This window comes from Styela clava, chromosome 3 (genome assembly GCF_964204865.1).
Source record: "Styela clava chromosome 3, kaStyClav1.hap1.2, whole genome shotgun sequence".
Classification (NCBI taxonomy): domain Eukaryota; kingdom Metazoa; phylum Chordata; class Ascidiacea; order Stolidobranchia; family Styelidae; genus Styela; species Styela clava.
Genome location: NC_135252.1, coordinates 5,285,652 through 5,303,055, shown reverse-complemented (window position 1 = coordinate 5,303,055; position 17,404 = coordinate 5,285,652). Strand labels below are relative to the sequence as shown.

Sequence of the window (17,404 nt, the reverse complement as noted above, 5' to 3'; positions counted from 1 at the left end):
TCTGTAATTGTGAAATATCATTCGAATCTGCCATATAGTTTACCATGAGTAATAATCCAGTGCTCAAGTGCAGGCCATGTTTATGTTATTATATATTCAGCTTAAACTCTTCTCCTATTATATGTTATTGTTTATGGTATTTGATAGAACAGATATAGTTGGATGTACAAGCCAAGAGCAGGATGGTATCCTGAGACACGCGATTATGACGGTGATATCGAATGTGTTGAGGAAATTCAGGGAGGAGTGAGTGACAATATATTTATATACTAGTTATAGTAAAAGAAACTTTGTAGAATATAGATGATTTAGATTGTGTTTGGTAAGAAATATTCATAAATTACTGATATGTTTGAGAAAAAGGATTTAGAGCCTATGTTCAAGATTTGGAAAGTGACAGAAAGACAGTAGACAAAAAGTTTATTTCATCATGGGAAGAATCACAGATAATTTAGTCAGGCAAACACATATTATTATACATTAGAATACCAGATTTTATCGCAATTGACAGGAGGTCGCGAAGGACCAGATCTGGTCTTCAAAAATATGCGACACCAAGATTCAAAACGAGTTAAAATAAAAATTAGAAAGTAAAAAAAAATGGACACAAAGAGAAACTTGAGACTTTTCAAAGTTTAGCAACAAAGTAGGGGTTGATATAAATTTTTACGTATAATTTCAAAAAGTTAAAGAAAGAGAAACAGTCGAGTAAAGACAATTGGAACAAACTGGTCTAAATAAAGTACAGAGATATACTAATAGAACTTTTATAGAAGACTGTTAAAGAGTTTATACTTACAGCCCGATTTGTTCCAGTAATTTAATTTTTTTCTACTATGAACTAATTTATCTTTTTTTTTACATAATATTCATTGATTCTATATTATATGTATTTATTCATAGTGGAACTACCGTATATACTTCAGAAATTCATTATATTTATTTTCAGGATCCTTACGACAACTTCATGCGAAGACATTTGCAACATTATGGCTACTTTACTGGTATGCTTTATTCTCTTGTCTGAGGTTTTTTTATTGCTAAAGATCTGGGTTACATTTCTGACTAATTCCTTGAGCTATATTTCAGCTAAACCATTAAAATTGGTTTTAGTTTGGTTATGGCAGCATCAGGTGGGCAAGATTAAATTATCCAATGAGCCAAATTTAGCTTGCGGGCTGTAGTTTGCCCATGTCAGGGTTAGATTATTGGTAACACGAATAGCTTTTTATCACATTGAAAAACTGAATATGATAACAGAAATAATCGTAAACACTATTTTTTTTGTAAATTATAAAGTTTTCATCGAAAATTTTAAACTTCAAGTATTATAAGAGGATCTTGAATATGATCCTAATTACTACCTCAACATTAGTAACGGACTTGCATCTGTTGGGCCAATTTGTCAATCACCCGCACACACTCCTGTATGGGGATTTTTTAGTTTTTTGCTGCAGTTGCACTAATTATTTAAGGACCGATTACGGCATGTATGGAAATGTTTACCCATACCATGCATTTTACTGGGTGTAACAATTTATGTTAAATATCTTTCTGAGCTGCTGCGTCCCAAACTCCCAATAAACATTATTGTTGCTATTGACATGTCCTGACAGCAGGAAGCGCGCTCCAGCAGAAAACCAAGCGGGTGATTGACAATTTTGTGTAATGGATGCCTGTCTCTGATGTAATTTGGAACATGTCCTGGACAGAACATGACTTTTGTATGAGCATCCTAAATTTCTGAAATTTTTTGAAATTTTTTTTATATTTATACACAAACAGAAGTTCAAGCTCAAACAAAATAAAATATTTTTTTTTTCATTTTTGTAGATGTATTTAAAAAATTTATGGGTTTCGTTTTTTTTTTCTAAACAATACTATAAAAAATAAACTCAAACAACATGAGGGGTCGGAGACCCTCTCAAATATCTACTAAAAAGACCTCCTGGAAAGCTCTAGGACCTGGCATGTGATAACTTAGAAAACAAATATTTTTTAGCAATCAGGGATGTTCCGCTATCAAACCAATACAAGTCATATTATTTTGAGTAAGGTTATCTGAAAAAGAAGAGCTTTATATAACACCCCCACTGAAGAATTTAGCGTTTGGCGAGGAAATTCTTTTTTATTTCGATTATGCGATTATTTCGAATAGCACTACATATGTTGCTAGTTAGGAAACAACCACCATACCAGGTATACTGACTAGATTGTGATGCACCACGAATATTGTCACAAATGAAAAACATTACTAGTTATTTGTTAAGCACAAATATTTGAACTTAATGAAAAGAAAGTCTTTCGTCATATTTGCCTACCTATGATGTGAATTAGTCATTGTTATCAGTTATTCACACCTATTACTAAGATACCTGGAGTGGTGTCAAGAGATACTTGAATTGTTCGTTGAATTTTTCCCATACATGTCAGTGGAAAATACTTTTTCAGTGGCATCTTGAACTCTTAAGTGAACTCTCTTGGTTTTCTTGAGATGATGTCGTGTGGTGATTCACAAAAAGATTTTTTAATTGGTTAGAGAGAAAATCTCGAAACAAGTTTTGTGGTTATTGGATTTCTTATAATAGCACTGTAGACACCATTGTTGTAAACTGCTTGTCTGAAGAAGTCTGACTTTGGTCGGACGAAACGTTACAGAAATATATTTGTGTTAGTGTGCAGCAGGACTCTTGAATTGGATACTGTAGAGCAGCGGTTCCAAACAATGGGCCGCAAAAGGAATCTTAGTGGGTCGTGAAAAGATGTAAAAAGCTTTGGTTAATTATACTGGTTATTAGGATCGGTGGCGACTTGAATACGTAAATCTTCAAAAAAACAAAAAAAAATAAATTGAATTTAAATTCTAATCTGTGAAAGTTTTCTTTTTATGATCTTCTCAAAGGAACAAAAATTTGCTACACAAAGAATGACCCTGTGGCTTTTTTACGCATAGCAATTCTATACACTGTAAGCACTTCTTACCGTGTTTCCCCCGAAATTTAGACAGGATTTAGATTTATTTTCTTTTGAAGAAGAACACTATGTTTTTTTTTTTGGAAGAGGTCGTTTGTGTTCATTTATCAAAAATAAAATTACATTGTAGAAAATCACGAGATGGGTCACCATAAGCTGTAGTAATAGATAGTGGGTCCCAACTCTAAAAAGTTTGAGAACCACTGGTGTAGAGAATACTGTTTATTTGTAGGGACAGGTGTTTTGTCCATCAAAACCATAACTTTATTTTCGAAAATAGGAGTCATAATTAATCATATTTCAAGTAGGCCGAGATTGATTAGGTTTAGGAATTATTGTTAATCCATTGGGTAAATCTTAATTCTATGCACATATATTTTGAAATATTTATTTAGGAGGATTTTTACTGTGTAAATACAGTTCATTTTTCACTTTTATCAAGTGGATAACCATTTTAGTAGTCTACAAAGTTGCAGATGTATGGTATAGCTCCAACCAATACATAAATAATCTTATTTATGTTATTTCAAGCATACTCCTGGCCATTTATTAAATGCTTCAATTTCATTAACTATACAATCTGACATCTGTCTGTAGTAATGATTATCAAGCACTGAAGAGAGATGTAGTGATTATTCAGCTTACGTCTTGAGAAGCTTCTGCGTGTGTCAGTTGTTTAAAGTAATACTGTGTAGCTAGCTATTGAGTGGCGGTACTCTAAAATAACAATTGTCTTCATCTATTGTCTCCTTTCATACAATTGCTTACATGCTGTTCACATAACAAAGTATAATTACATTTGTTGTAAAAGTTCTGTTTGACTGTGTTCTGTGTGTTAGAAATTCTTGTTAGATAATTGTTATGTGAGATATAGAAACATTGGATTTAACAATCCGGAATGAAGAAACTAACGACTAGTTTTATTTCCATTCTGTCATATTCTGTAGTCGTGAGTTAGTTAAAAAGGTTAGGAAATATCAAGATTCAGAATTTGTCATTTAATGAGATATATAATGCTTTAATGTAAGATTAATGTTTAAGTTGATTGTTACACAGTTTATCCTCTTGTAACAAACTTGCCATGTAGTTACTATTACTACAGCTACAGTTTTCATTGTTCACCTGATGTTGCTTGAATGCAATGAATGGTGTAGATCAGAGATGGACAAGGTTTCTGGACCAGGGGCAAAAAATTTTGCCCACCTAGACTGGCGGGCCATCTAAGTGTGACGTAAAAAGTTACATTTTATGAACAATATATACAGTGTTACAAAAGTAAATGCGGAAAACGATAAGTATCGTGCCAAAGCTAAATTTCATCGCAATCAGGCTGTCTGTCTGTCAGACAGGACTGTCAGTTATCATTGCCCAGTGACCAACCAACATGATTAACTCAAACTTAGGTAGATATTTAGACAAGAAGGGACATATTTTCGGGATTCATAATAAAAGATCATCATGAGAAGGATCTAGTTAATTTAATTGTTGTGTAATGAATATTTGACTTTGAGAGATTTTATTGCTTATTTACACCAATTCATCATTTCATGTAGGCAGATTAGTTTATGCAGACATAGCAGTAGTTATTTTGATTAAACCATTTTCAAATAAGGGATTCATTAATTTGGATAATTGGTTATCGCTCTAAATATGATCTAAACTAATATATTCAGTATGATACAGCTTGAAATAATACTGATTTGGGGATGTAACAATGTTTCGAAATAAAATGGAAAAAATGCAACAAATTGAGTTTGTCCCAAATAACAAGGTGTTTAACAAAAATGCTTTGTTATACCATATGAATACATACACAAGTATCTATTGAATTATTCAAATTTTTTGACTACGTTTTTGTATTCGTCATGAATCGTATTAGTCGCAAGGTATTGATTAGATTATTTGAAATATCATCTTTTCAATGTTAACGATATTGTTGACTTTCAATTTGAAATATCATTTAAAACTTATTTATTTGTAAATTATTTCTAGCAGGGATAAATTTTTCAAATTATTTAATTATGCATAAGCTTAAAAAATATAGGAAATAGACACTCTTTTTTATATAGCCGGTACAAATGCTTTTTGCTCAAAACAAGGCGCTGTATAAGTATGCACTGATACCTAACAAGTACTATATTTTGAAAAACCTAAATCTTTCACTGTATACACTTATTTTTTGACAGGCCGTAATGCATCTTATAGGAATAATTATGATGGTTTAGAAAATTGGCATCGAAATTACGATTTACGTCTCAGTGGAATGCAGAACTTATCTGTGGATGACGAACAATTGCGAAAAAGGGGACATCTTTCAGCTCACAAAAATGCAGCAGTGGACCCTAATTTAGGCCAATGTAGGTTTTTTTATATCACCTAGTATTGAATATGTGTTCAAGTGCTGAATATATATCTATTGCTTCAATATAAATAAATACTTATGCACCAAAAATGTTTACTTGAAATTCGGAACTTTTTCGTTGTATGAATGAGTTATTACCATCTGCTTGTTTATTACATAAAATTACCTCGCGATATTGTGAGTAGGGATGACCAATACTATTCTCCGGTATATTGTTGGTGTGGACAGACTTTATTCATGATTAAAAATATATTTTTACAGATTGATCTCACTTTTATATTTTATGAAACTTTACATTTTTTAGTTTTTGGTGAAGGGCAACCAGCAGATGATTTATTAACCAGAACAACACAGCTCGTTTTTCATTATCAAGCTGGGAAGAAAATACCTAAACTAAGAGAACCAAGGAATTTATATGCTTTAACAAAAGAGGCTGGACCACAACAAGCTACAAGGTAGCAAAACCACGTTTATTTAATTCCAAGTTTATTTTTTTTACCAATGTTATAATTTCTGAACTTAGTCAGGGAATGTTTATTACGTAAATTATGTTTCGGCTTCAAGCGTATGGTTATCTCTCTTTTATTCTGTAAAAGTTTTACCAAGTATAAAAGTATTGACATAAAATGTATATGATCTAAGTGTTCCTGTAGTATGTGTACCAGATTAGTGTTGGGCCATAATTTTATTCCGTTTTTTTCTTATTTTAGTTCTATTGCCAGTTCGGGGACTGTTTGTGTTAGCCAAGTGAAAATACCCCCTTTTCATAGACTTACATCTCGTCACACAACTTGATGTAAAAAGTAGGCGAACAAAATTAATTACCTCCATATTGTTACACATACTGATGAAGCGTCATATTCAGTATCAGTATTGAAACAGTATCAGTATATCTATTTAGTAGTATTTTTTACAAATATACAGAATAACAAATATTTGTTTTGATATTTTTTCCCCTTTTCCATATCTAAATGTGCTTCAAATTAATGCTACATTAAATCACAAGTGGTTTCCATATGCCAGAGATTATTTAAAGATCCAAATGTGATAGCTGTGTTTATTGAGTCTTTTTATTATCTTGTTTTCTTCATATGACTTGGAATTTATCTTTACCTAGATGGCCGTCCCATATGCAAGTTGTTTGTTCATCAGTACATTTCATTGAATATATACCACCAGTCCCTGATCCTTTTTATATTCCAACCGGAAAAGAGTCAACTCCTGCTGTTCGAGGCACTCCAAACGGAGAGGTAAAACAAATATGCTGTTGATAAGTATGCTTATTCGGAACATATGGTAATCTGTAAACATATGGTACTTAGTGTTGGTAAATTATTTTAGTGGTTGCACATAGATTACTCGGATATCATTCTCTTTTTTTCTGAGTGGGTTTTCGTTACCTTGCTTTGAGCAAATATTCTTCAAAAAACAATTTCTGAATGAGTTTTCGTTACTTCGCTTTGAGCAAATATTTCTCAAAAAACAATTTCTGAGTGAGTTTTCATTACCTTGCTTTGAGCAAATATTCTTCAAAAAACAATTTCTGAATGAGTTTTCGTTACCTTGCTTTGAGCAAATATTCTTCAAAAAACAATTTCTGAGTGAGTTTTCGTTACCTTGCTTTGAGCAAATATTCTTCAAAAAACAATTTCTGAGTGAGTTTTCGTGACTTTTCTTTGAGCAAATATTCTTCAAAAAAATTTCTGAGTGAGTTTTCGTTACCTTGCTTTGAGCAAATATTCTTCAAAAAAATTTCTGAGTGAGTTTTCGTGACCTTGCTTTGAGCAAATATTCTTCAAAAAATACTTTTTGAGTGAGTTTTCGTTACCTTGCATTGATTACTTATTCTACAAGAAAAAATATCTGAGTGAGTTTTCATGATCTTTCTTTGAGTAAATTTAAAAAAAAAATTATAGTGAAGTATCTTAAGTCATTGTTTTTATTGTCATTTATTTTTTCAGATTATATATTTGAATGATCCTGGTCGAGATGTTTATTTTATGAGGTCAAGGGTCGCTGGCTGTCGACTAGCTATGCGCGATATAAGTCTGACGCCTAGAGAATCAATTGATGAAGGAAACTTTACTCTGGAATTTGAGTCAAGATTCGAGTGTGGAAATTTGCTGAAAGTTGTTAAAATGTTAGAGAAGTTATCTTATAAATAATTATCTTACCGTGTCCGAAAAATTCGTCGTAGGAAATCTAGCCACAGGAAATCTAGTCGCAGGAAATTTCGCAGCATAAGAAAATTCGTCGCATGAAAAATTGCTGTAAAACAAGTATTTTCAATAGCATGAAAACTGGCCGAAATAGCATTTTGCTGTGAAACAAGTATTTGTGATAAAAACAGTTAGGTTTATAGGGTTAGGGTATGCTCTTAAATAAAGAATCTTTTTTAAATGAAAAGGTAACTTCAAAAACTTAGGTAATTGTTTTACAAATCACAAATACTTGTTCTACAGCAAAATGCTCTTTCAGCGTTTTTTCATGTGGCGATTTTTCCTATGCTGTGAAATTTCCTGCGACGTGATTTTCTACGTCGATATTTCCTGCTGCCAATTTTGCTAGAACCTTTTTCACATAATCCATTATTATCCGCCGTTTTTATATGAAGTGAAAATATTGAAAAACATAGATACATGCATTAATACAAGAAATGCGTGCTTCAATATAAGAAATGTACAATGGATTTTTTTTTCATTTAAGAGTATATTATTTTTTATATTTTATCCAATGCTACTTTGTTTCCCAATACACTTTTGTTTCCTTTTGTATCAAAAAACTACTTTTTTGTATGAAAGTTTGCTCTTATTTATATAAGCACACATCTTACTCAATGTTTATTTGCAGAAATAATTATGACTACGAACTCACACTTCGACCTGATCTTTATACTGACAGACATACTCAATGGTTTTTCTTCAGGTGAGCTATATAATGATGTTATTGTAGAATGATATGAGAAATCATGAACTTAATTGAAAGCTGTATATTTTGTTCGACAAGTTAGAAAATGATTTCACTTGCCTTAAAGTTGCAACTTGAGTTACTTTTTGTGTTAAAATAAATTTACGGTAGATCCTGTCAGTTTTATAACCAACTTGGCAAATGAGTTCTTATTTCAATAATACGGTTGTGATGAAATCAATTTAAACATGTAAATGGCTGTAAAGTTAGACAATGTTTTATTACTTTTGTTCTTAATGAACGTATCTATGAGTTTATTTTATTTATGTTCTCAGGGTGAAAAACATGGTACCTGGTGAAACTTACAGATTTACAATTGTAAATTTGATGAAACCATCAAGTTTGTATAACAATGGAATGAAGCCTTTGTTTTATTCCGATATGAATGCAAAGAAAAGCAAGGTGAAGATATCGTCTTGTCATTATACACTTTTAAAATAACACAATATAATTCAATTTATATAATATTTTTATATGCTGTAATTAAGTTATTAGGAAGCTGTTGAAATTAAAATTTGATCAAATACATTGTTTGAATCTATATTTAGTAAAATTTTGTTTTATGTAAAATTCTTGTAATTGAAATATTCCGTAAAGATTTATTGTGTTATTAGATATTTGACACTGAAAAGATTGTAAAATATTTAGATTTTAACTAACTGACTGACCATCTTCCAAAACATGCAAATTCAATCAAAATATTTTAGGCACAAATAATAATAAATATACATTATGAAGCATTGAATATACATGCACATCACTAAAGGTATACCTAATAGTTATCCTGCCATATGGTGGTAGTCAACATATCAATTGCGGTCAACTGGTCAATGGTTGAGTTCAAACTAGTCGCTTTTATGTACTTTGTGGTTGTGATTTACAGTGCTTCAAGTAGTCTTTGGTCAGTTATAGCTACATTCACTATATTTGGGACATTTTGCTAGTTAGCTTGACCATTTTTTTCACTTCAGGATATAATAGCATGTCCTTTCACGTCACAGGAACCTTTTAGTTGATTTGTTTATTTTTTAGATTGGATGGACCCGAGCTGGAAATGATATTCGATATTATAGAAATAACTTAGGGACTATGTCGGGTAGAACGTATTATTCATTGACATGGACGATACAATTTCCACACAAAGGAGATACTTGTTATTTTGCTCACTGTTATCCTTACACCTACACAGATTTACAGGTGTGTGTTGCATGATTGAAAGAAATTACTTTTTTGTTTTTTTATATGAGGAAAATAAGACTTACCATTAAATGTATTTGAATTAAATGAAAGATGAAGAGAATGATGTAAATTTGTTGTTGACAAATACTTTGAAAAATACCTTGTGCTTTTATTGTAGTCCTTGTGAAGAGCATAACACATAAATAAACAAGTGCATGCGTAGGGTTTTATTAGCTCAAATAAGATCTGAGTATTTTAAAGCAGTGCGACTCAAAGAATGACTTTCAAATTAAAACACTCTCAGCCAGGTCAAATGTCAGGATTGGTAAATTTTGAAACTTCAGGTCACTACAGGTCCCATTTTTTTTTTTACAAAAAATGTGTAGATGTTTTATTGTTAGACTTGGATGATATTTGACCATCTTTTGATGCTTGGATATTGCTAAATTTAAAGTTTTTTTAAAACAGGAATATCTTCTGAAACTTGCCAACGATCCAGTTCGATCACGATTCTGCAAACAAAGGGTTCTGTGCAGGACACTAGCTGGTATATATTATATTCAATATTCTTCAGAAGAATCAGGATTAATATTTTAAATTAATTTTCGCATGACATGCTGGTCATTTCAAGCATTGATATGAGGAATTGTAACAAATCTTTGGTTTATCTACCTAGGGCAGGACATTGAGCTGTTTTTCTTTCAAGCAGAATTTCAGTCGTGATTGCCAAGATTGTCTTTTATTATTGTCATATTGTATTCTTTCAGGCAATCTTGTGTATATTCTCACCATAACGTCACCATCTCGAAATCCAGAAATTGCTCGAATGAAGAAAGCAGTTGTAATCACAGCACGAGTTCATCCTGGTGAAACTAATTCATCGTGGATGATGAAAGGATTTCTTGATTTTTTGTCTGGAAATTCAGCTGATGCTAAGGTTAGTTTCGATATATAGATTAGCGTTAGCATTATGATATGCATGATTTTACGTACTCCCGTAGTATGTGTACCAGGTTAGGGTTAGACCATAATTTTATTCCGATTTTCCTCATTTTAGTTCTATTTCGTTCGGGAACTGTTTGTGTTAGCCAAGGGAATACTCCCTATACATAACTTGATGTAAAGTGTGCGAACAAAGTTAGTTACCGTACTTTCATATTGCTACACATACTTCTGGAGCGCCCCTTTTTCTATTATCAGTAAAAACCAATTCTTACCAAATGTCTCAACTTTTTTTGTGTGTACTTACTTCTGTGCTTGTTTAAACAAGACCAAAGTACCTTAACACTAAAATGAAATGCATACAACACATTTACAATGTAAGTGTAAACACATTCATGTGCAACAGAATTATGGGTGTGACTTCTTTTTTCCTGCCAATTTGTTTCTATAGGAAAGCATGAATAATACTTTTAAATGTAGATTTAATAATGTATATTCTTAACTTATTTTCACTGAAATGTGTTTTTCATTCAGCTGCTCCGAAACAATTTTATTTTTAAAATTGTTCCAATGTTGAACCCAGATGGAGTGATTGTTGGAAACTACAGGTATGTGCAAACTAACTTTTATTCATGTTTTTTCATTTTAATATTATTCTATGTTGTACAAATCTATAAGATAAAACATTAATAATAAAATGGATTCGAAGTCATAACAGAACTTAGTATTTTTTTAATGCTGGTCTTGTTATATAAGTAGATTTATAAATATTTGGGTGCCACTTTGGTATGCGACTCCAGCGGTTGTGTGATCTCAGTGATTTTAGTATCAACCTATCTCAATGATGACAGAGTTAGGCACTGAATTCTATGAGAATGTTTTCATTTGATTAAACAAATACCAAATTGGCACCACGATTGGTGCCACTTTTGTATCCGATTGAGATTATGTTGAGCAAGTGAGATCAAATACAAGTGGTATCGATTTTTGTGTATTTGAAATTGAACTAACCATCCGTAATTGAATAATGAAGTACAATGACTATACTATAACTTTTATTTGTTTTTCAATGCCTACAACATTTGTGAAGCAGACATAATTTAATGAGATTCCTCTATCCTCTAGTTTGATGTTTTGATTGGTATTTTGTGCCGCCCTAAATTTTAATCATTTTTATTAAATATTCTTTAAGATGTTCACTAGCTGGTCGTGATCTCAACAGAAATTACAAGTCAGTGTTGAAGGATTCATTTCCATCTGTGTGGCATGTAAAAATGATGGTGAAAAGGTTAAACATGGAAAGAGAGGTTATATTATATTGTGATCTTCATGGTCATTCAAGAAAAAGCAATATTTTTATTTATGGATGCGAAAACAAAAACAATCCTAAAAGAAAGTTCAGGGAAAGGGTAAGATTCTTTTTATTATCTGTAATTTTTCAATGATTTGAGTTACAAGTTCTAAAGAATTCATACAGAACAATTGTAGTAAAAGTATGGTGTAAAATAGTGGTACTAGGATATTGTATATCTCTGACATGGGCAAACTGCTTTTAACCAACGCTTTCTCGCTCAATCGATTGGACGGTATGCTTCTCACACCTCTTTCTTTTGGACCAGTCTAGGTGGGCATAATTTTGGGCTCTTGGTTTGAAAATCTTGCCCACCTCTGTTGTATATTGAACTGCCTTTTTTTTTCTCCATGTCTACTTCGGATACGTATATGGCTGTAACCACAAAGACACTTAGACGAGATAGTATCAAAGGGATAAATGAGAATAACATATTATTTGTTAACTTTCGTTAGATGACAGTCTAACTTCTTCAAACAAAACAAGATATAAATTAATCAAACAGTGAATAATCATTAAGAAGTTGAACTATGATCTGACGAAAGTTAACAAATAAACTTGCTATTTCATGGAATGAGATTATGTCATTCTTATTTATCAGTAACTCAGTAGCAAGACATTTTTCAATTTCTTATCAAAACGCAGCCATTTAAGGAAGCAATAAAAACTCTCCGTACAGTTTAATCTTCATTCATATTGAACAGTGATAATAAAATGGGTAAACATTTTTGTACAGTCAAAAGCTGTTTAAAACCGAAAACAATTTTGAATTTAAGATAAATGGTAAGAATTGACTCTTTACTCAATTGCTTTCAACTCCAACTTTTGTTATTTTCAGATATTTCCTCTCATGTTATCAAAAAATGCAAACACAAAATTTCAATACGAAAGTTGTAAATTTAAAATACAGAAAAGTAAAGAAGGAACTGGTAGAGTTGTAATGTGGTGCATGGGGGTCATGAACAGGTTTATTTTTATTGTTCTTCTTCATATGATTAAAAATGAAATGTATTATTATAAGCTTCATTATTGGTAACTTGTGGGCATTTGTATATTCTTTTATTTAAGACATGTGATTCATTGTCTCAATATTGTCCATTTGGTAGTGAGATACTTACCGGTAGGTGATAGTTTTTCAGCACAGCGTTTCTCAAATTTTTTTCCGCCCTAGAACACCTCTGCTTTTTATATTGCCTCGCAGAACACCAAGAAATAAGAAGGTAAAATTGATAATAAAAAATGGTGTAAAGGATTTACTTTGTTCATCAACTTGGCCTTATCACGACATCTTTTGAAGTTTTGTGTTATAAGCTAACAATCCATTGAGAAGGGTGGTTTCCAAAATATTTAGCCCATGGTAAAATTAAAAAGTTCGCTGTAGACTTGACAATTAAGAAATTAGGTTAACGATATTAGATGGTTAACAAAAACGGCATGCTTTCCAGACATGTTTAGATAGCAAGGCCGCATGTTTGTTGCCAATTGGAAGACAAATTTACAAATAGAGGCAGCGAAGTACGACCGAGTTTGCCATGGAAACCAATTTAGTCGCAATTTTGATCCCTGTCCTGCGGAACACTCGGAAGCTCGCAGAATAGCAGTGTTCTGCAGAACACAGTTTGAGAAATGCTGTTCAAGCACATTGACCCATCAAAAATTGGTGACCAATAATCAATTTAGTACTTATGCAAAAACTGTATCGTGAGTTTCAAGTGTTTGGCACATTTGGTGTGTTTATAGTGTCATGATCCAGAAAATACTGTTATGTACGGTAATGTTGCATAAAAAACACATTGATTACCGGTAATCATCTATCATTACTAATAAATCATAGTTACACTATGGAAGCTACATTTGGTGGAACAACCTTGGGATCAAGGAAGGGAACTCATTTTAGTACAAGAGATTTAGAAGAAATGGGTCATAACTTTTGTGATACATTGCTTGATTATTGTGATCCTGATACATCAAAAGTGGATGCTTGTTATCAAGAAATACAAGATAGGGTCAAGAAACAAATATTAAAGAGAATGCAGATGCGTAACATGCAAGGTACATGAATAAATAAATGATTCTTTATGTGTCACCATGGGCATGTTTCTGTATTTGGCTTGGCTTTGTTTCTTTGGGCTCAGCGGTGTGGCGCATCGTGATCACCTTGCACCTCTGATCTGATCACCTTGCGTGGGTTCGCAGGTTCCAATCTGATGCAGGGACAGTTATGTGCGAGAGGATTGCTGGACTCCTCGCCGCCGTAAAGTGGTTCACATAACCGCTGGTCGTTCACGACTTCCTCCACCATCGAGACCATGCTACCGAAAACAAATAACTAGCTAACTAACTAATCCCATACTCGACATGGACTTCTAACTGGATGAGAGGCCGTGGTTCACCATCTGATTAGGCCATCTTATCGCCTTTCCTCTCCCCCAGGATAAATATGTACGGTAAATCCTATCCTGTGTATGGCTGAATAAGACAAGTAAATATACCAACGAATGAAACGAATAAAAATCTGTAATTTTGGCAGATATAGCGTTAATTAAATCTCTCTCCTAAATTTTGTTTAGGCAATCTTGGAGATGTGAATCTTGATGACTATTCAAGTGAATATGAGTCAGATACATCTGGTTCCGATTCTTCATGTGATGACAGGCTACCAGTTCATCTACTTGCTATTGCTCCAAAGTTACAAAGGAAACGAAGGTTGAAATCAAGACGAGATCGAAACAAGCAAATGTCTCGAAAAGTAAGAGTTTGTTGTGATTTATTTCTTGGCGAAAACTATCAGACATCATTTATTTCGATGGAGCAATTAGTTAGTTAAATTGAGAGTGTGAATTAGAGTTGAAAATTTCATGTTTTCTTTACTTATTTATTTTGGATATTTCATTTCGTCGCTATAAGTTTCTAGGCTTCAGTTTTGTAGATTCTACTTCTGATTACCGAATATAATTCAGCCATTTAATCATTCAAACAATCAAAATTAGTGTATGACGGAATCATGTTTGTGTCAAATTTAAAAAAATTATTTTTAGGGAATATCGAAACTCAATATTTATTCATTTAGAATATTGAAAATAATATTGGTAATTGAGTTCTTTTTGTAAACGCTTTTTTTTCATTTGTTTGTAAAGCCAGTATTATCATGTTCTTTGTATATTTGCACTTTTTCATCTTACATGTTATTTAAATATGTTTTTTGAAGTCATCTGCACCAAACATTCAAGAAGATGCGAAACCTACACCCAGCCATGGAGCAAAAACAATTGCAGATAAACCAAAGCCTATCAGGTAGGAAGAGAAATGTAGAATAAGATTTTGATATTCCTATTTATCACTTTGATAAAACTGTATTGTTTAATCGGCAACTGGCCACATATGAATTCGAAGTAGAAAGTAAACAAGGAAGAAGGATCTACAGTTAAATACAAAATACCCTAGTAACCACAGAGAATAGGCTTAAATATTTGCATAATCCTTTGATATCCTTTTTGTGTCTTTGTTTGCGATGAGTCTGTTTAAGCAGATCTGCTCTTGAATAAGTTTACTCATTGTCCAGATCAGGGGTGTGCAACCTTCAATACAGGAGGACTCGATACAAATAACTGGGGGAAACCACGGGTCTCACCTTTATTTAACATAGGCTTTCTAGAATTTGAAAACACAAAATTTTTATTTACGCACTTATTATATGCATTGTTTGCTTCGCAAAAGCTAGCTGTTAGGGCATTGTAACGTGATGGGCATAGATGATGAATTGGACTCAATTATAGACTTTGCAATGCAAAGGGATTGGAATTACTCGCACATACCAGATTAAGCTAAATTAAAAACTCATTTCACAGGACGCACACCATTTAAAATTGGCACTTTTTCACATGCGTACAATTTTTTCTTGTGGGCAGGTTGCACACCACTGGCCTAGATAATGTGAAAATTTAAAAAAATGCATTAACTTTAGATAAATATGAACACCTTAATATATTTCAATTTGGCTATATCGTTCTGAAATAAAAATTAGCTTTTCTATCTGATCCATACTTGCATTGGCCTTGCAAATTGCATGGGGCTGTAAATTTTTCATTTTTAAGATATTCTCAAACTGCTGGTAGTAAACGAAAAGAAGATCATGCTCATGTAAGTGTTGGTACAACCTCTCATTTATCTGGCTTCTCTGAGGAAAGAGCAACAAAGAAGGTAATTACGTAATCATATTCTTTCAAATGACTAACAGTTAGGTAGATTATATTAGAATGGCAGGTTTTGCATAGCAACAACAGGAAATGTCTGAAGTTTAGTTTGAAAGAACAGAAAGTTTTCAATCGGAGGATAGCATATCATAAACACAGAAGTTATTTCAGATACAAAGAAGTTTATTGATTGTAACTAAGATGGATCCTTAAATGTTTGTGAGTGATGAAAAATATTGTTAGTCAATTTAAAAGGGTTTTAACACATTTTTCCAACAGATTAATCGACCATTACGAACCAACAGAGCAACTTTTGTTCAATTCTCTCCTCCACAAAAGCTGATCACAAATGCAGCCATTATACAGCAACAAAAAATCAATTCGTCAAATCATCGTACAACTAACACCCAACCTTTGTCATCAAATGCTCCAATACCTACTTGTGTTCGCACAAGGTCAATTGAGTGTAATAAGTTTAGGATAGAAAAATACGTAAATGCTGTTCTGTCAAAATCGAATGAAATGTCGAATGTTTATCCCTCAGATAATCATCAATATTCAGACAATATTCAAACTGATGGCCAGGGTGTTTATTGCGACACCATCAAATTCACCAATGAAACAGGCACGGCAATAAACCTATCTCCTTCCATGTTAACTGAAAATTCTCAAATTCTACCAGAAGGCATGCATGTTGGAGAATTAATGAAATATTCAATGGATCAGCAGAAACAAAATGATGGCGATAAAAAATCAACTGATGAAGTAGATGTTGTGAAATTAATTCAACCTAAACCAAATTTTCAAAAAGTAGAATCTAGACTTTTTCAGCCTTCAATGAATACTTCTAATAAGATGTCCAAAGTTTTTAGCAAAAAAACTCGCGTTAGACCACACACTGAGCCGTCACTGTCTGTTTCTTCATCTCCACGTTCTCGCAATCTCCCGGTAATCAAGGAACCTGCAAGACCACCACTAATTAAATCTAAAACTAAAGATAATTTCCCCCAGAAAGTGTCACCACCTATGTATTGGAGCCATAAAATATCGGAGTCTAAGCCACAAATCTCACAAGGTGCCAAACCTAAGTTTCCTTCAGCAAATCTACGTCTCACTTCACGTTCAACTAAAAGTCAACAAGAAATGCTGAATCATGTCAAATATACGTTTAATCGAATTGATTTTCGTCAAAACAATGCTTACATTTCAACCTGCTCATCTGTTAACGATATGAGTGTTGAAGGAGATCCAGTCAAACCTTTAGAAGATAAGGACAAAACGATGTTCTATATGCTTTCCAAAAGATCTAGAGCTCTTAGAAAGAAGATTGCAATGTATGATCCCAAGACAACTTTTAAAGATAAAGTCAAATCTTGATTTTGTTTGAATAAGTAAAGATTGAAATATCAGAGTACTTTGTTGTTGTTGTTGTCAATG

The 17,404-nt window shown here is 32.6% G+C and overlaps 1 protein-coding gene across 13 annotated transcripts in view; it reads left to right on the top strand.

The window, feature by feature from the left end:
• LOC120342204 (uncharacterized) overlaps positions 1-17,404 on the top strand; it is a 35,379-nt gene that overhangs the window by 2,125 nt on the left and 15,850 nt on the right. For 11 of the 13 annotated variants that reach the window (XM_039410935.2, XM_078110614.1, XM_039410941.2 and 8 more), the window contains 18 exons: positions 148-246; positions 950-1,004; positions 5,160-5,330; positions 5,640-5,790; positions 6,453-6,585; positions 7,297-7,475; positions 8,186-8,260; positions 8,578-8,704; positions 9,335-9,499; positions 9,950-10,028; positions 10,249-10,418; positions 10,958-11,031; positions 11,616-11,832; positions 12,613-12,740; positions 13,609-13,826; positions 14,345-14,523; positions 14,983-15,068; positions 15,869-15,974. In XM_039410935.2, coding sequence (XP_039266869.2) covers positions 148-246; positions 950-1,004; positions 5,160-5,330; positions 5,640-5,790; positions 6,453-6,585; positions 7,297-7,475; positions 8,186-8,260; positions 8,578-8,704; positions 9,335-9,499; positions 9,950-10,028; positions 10,249-10,418; positions 10,958-11,031; positions 11,616-11,832; positions 12,613-12,740; positions 13,609-13,826; positions 14,345-14,523; positions 14,983-15,068; positions 15,869-15,974 — 2,412 coding nt within the window. The remainder of the gene's footprint in view (positions 1-147; positions 247-949; positions 1,005-5,159; positions 5,331-5,639; positions 5,791-6,452; positions 6,586-7,296; positions 7,476-8,185; positions 8,261-8,577; positions 8,705-9,334; positions 9,500-9,949; positions 10,029-10,248; positions 10,419-10,957; positions 11,032-11,615; positions 11,833-12,612; positions 12,741-13,608; positions 13,827-14,344; positions 14,524-14,982; positions 15,069-15,868; positions 15,975-17,404) is intronic. The other 2 variants (XM_039410938.2, XM_039410937.2) reach the window with 2 other exon arrangements.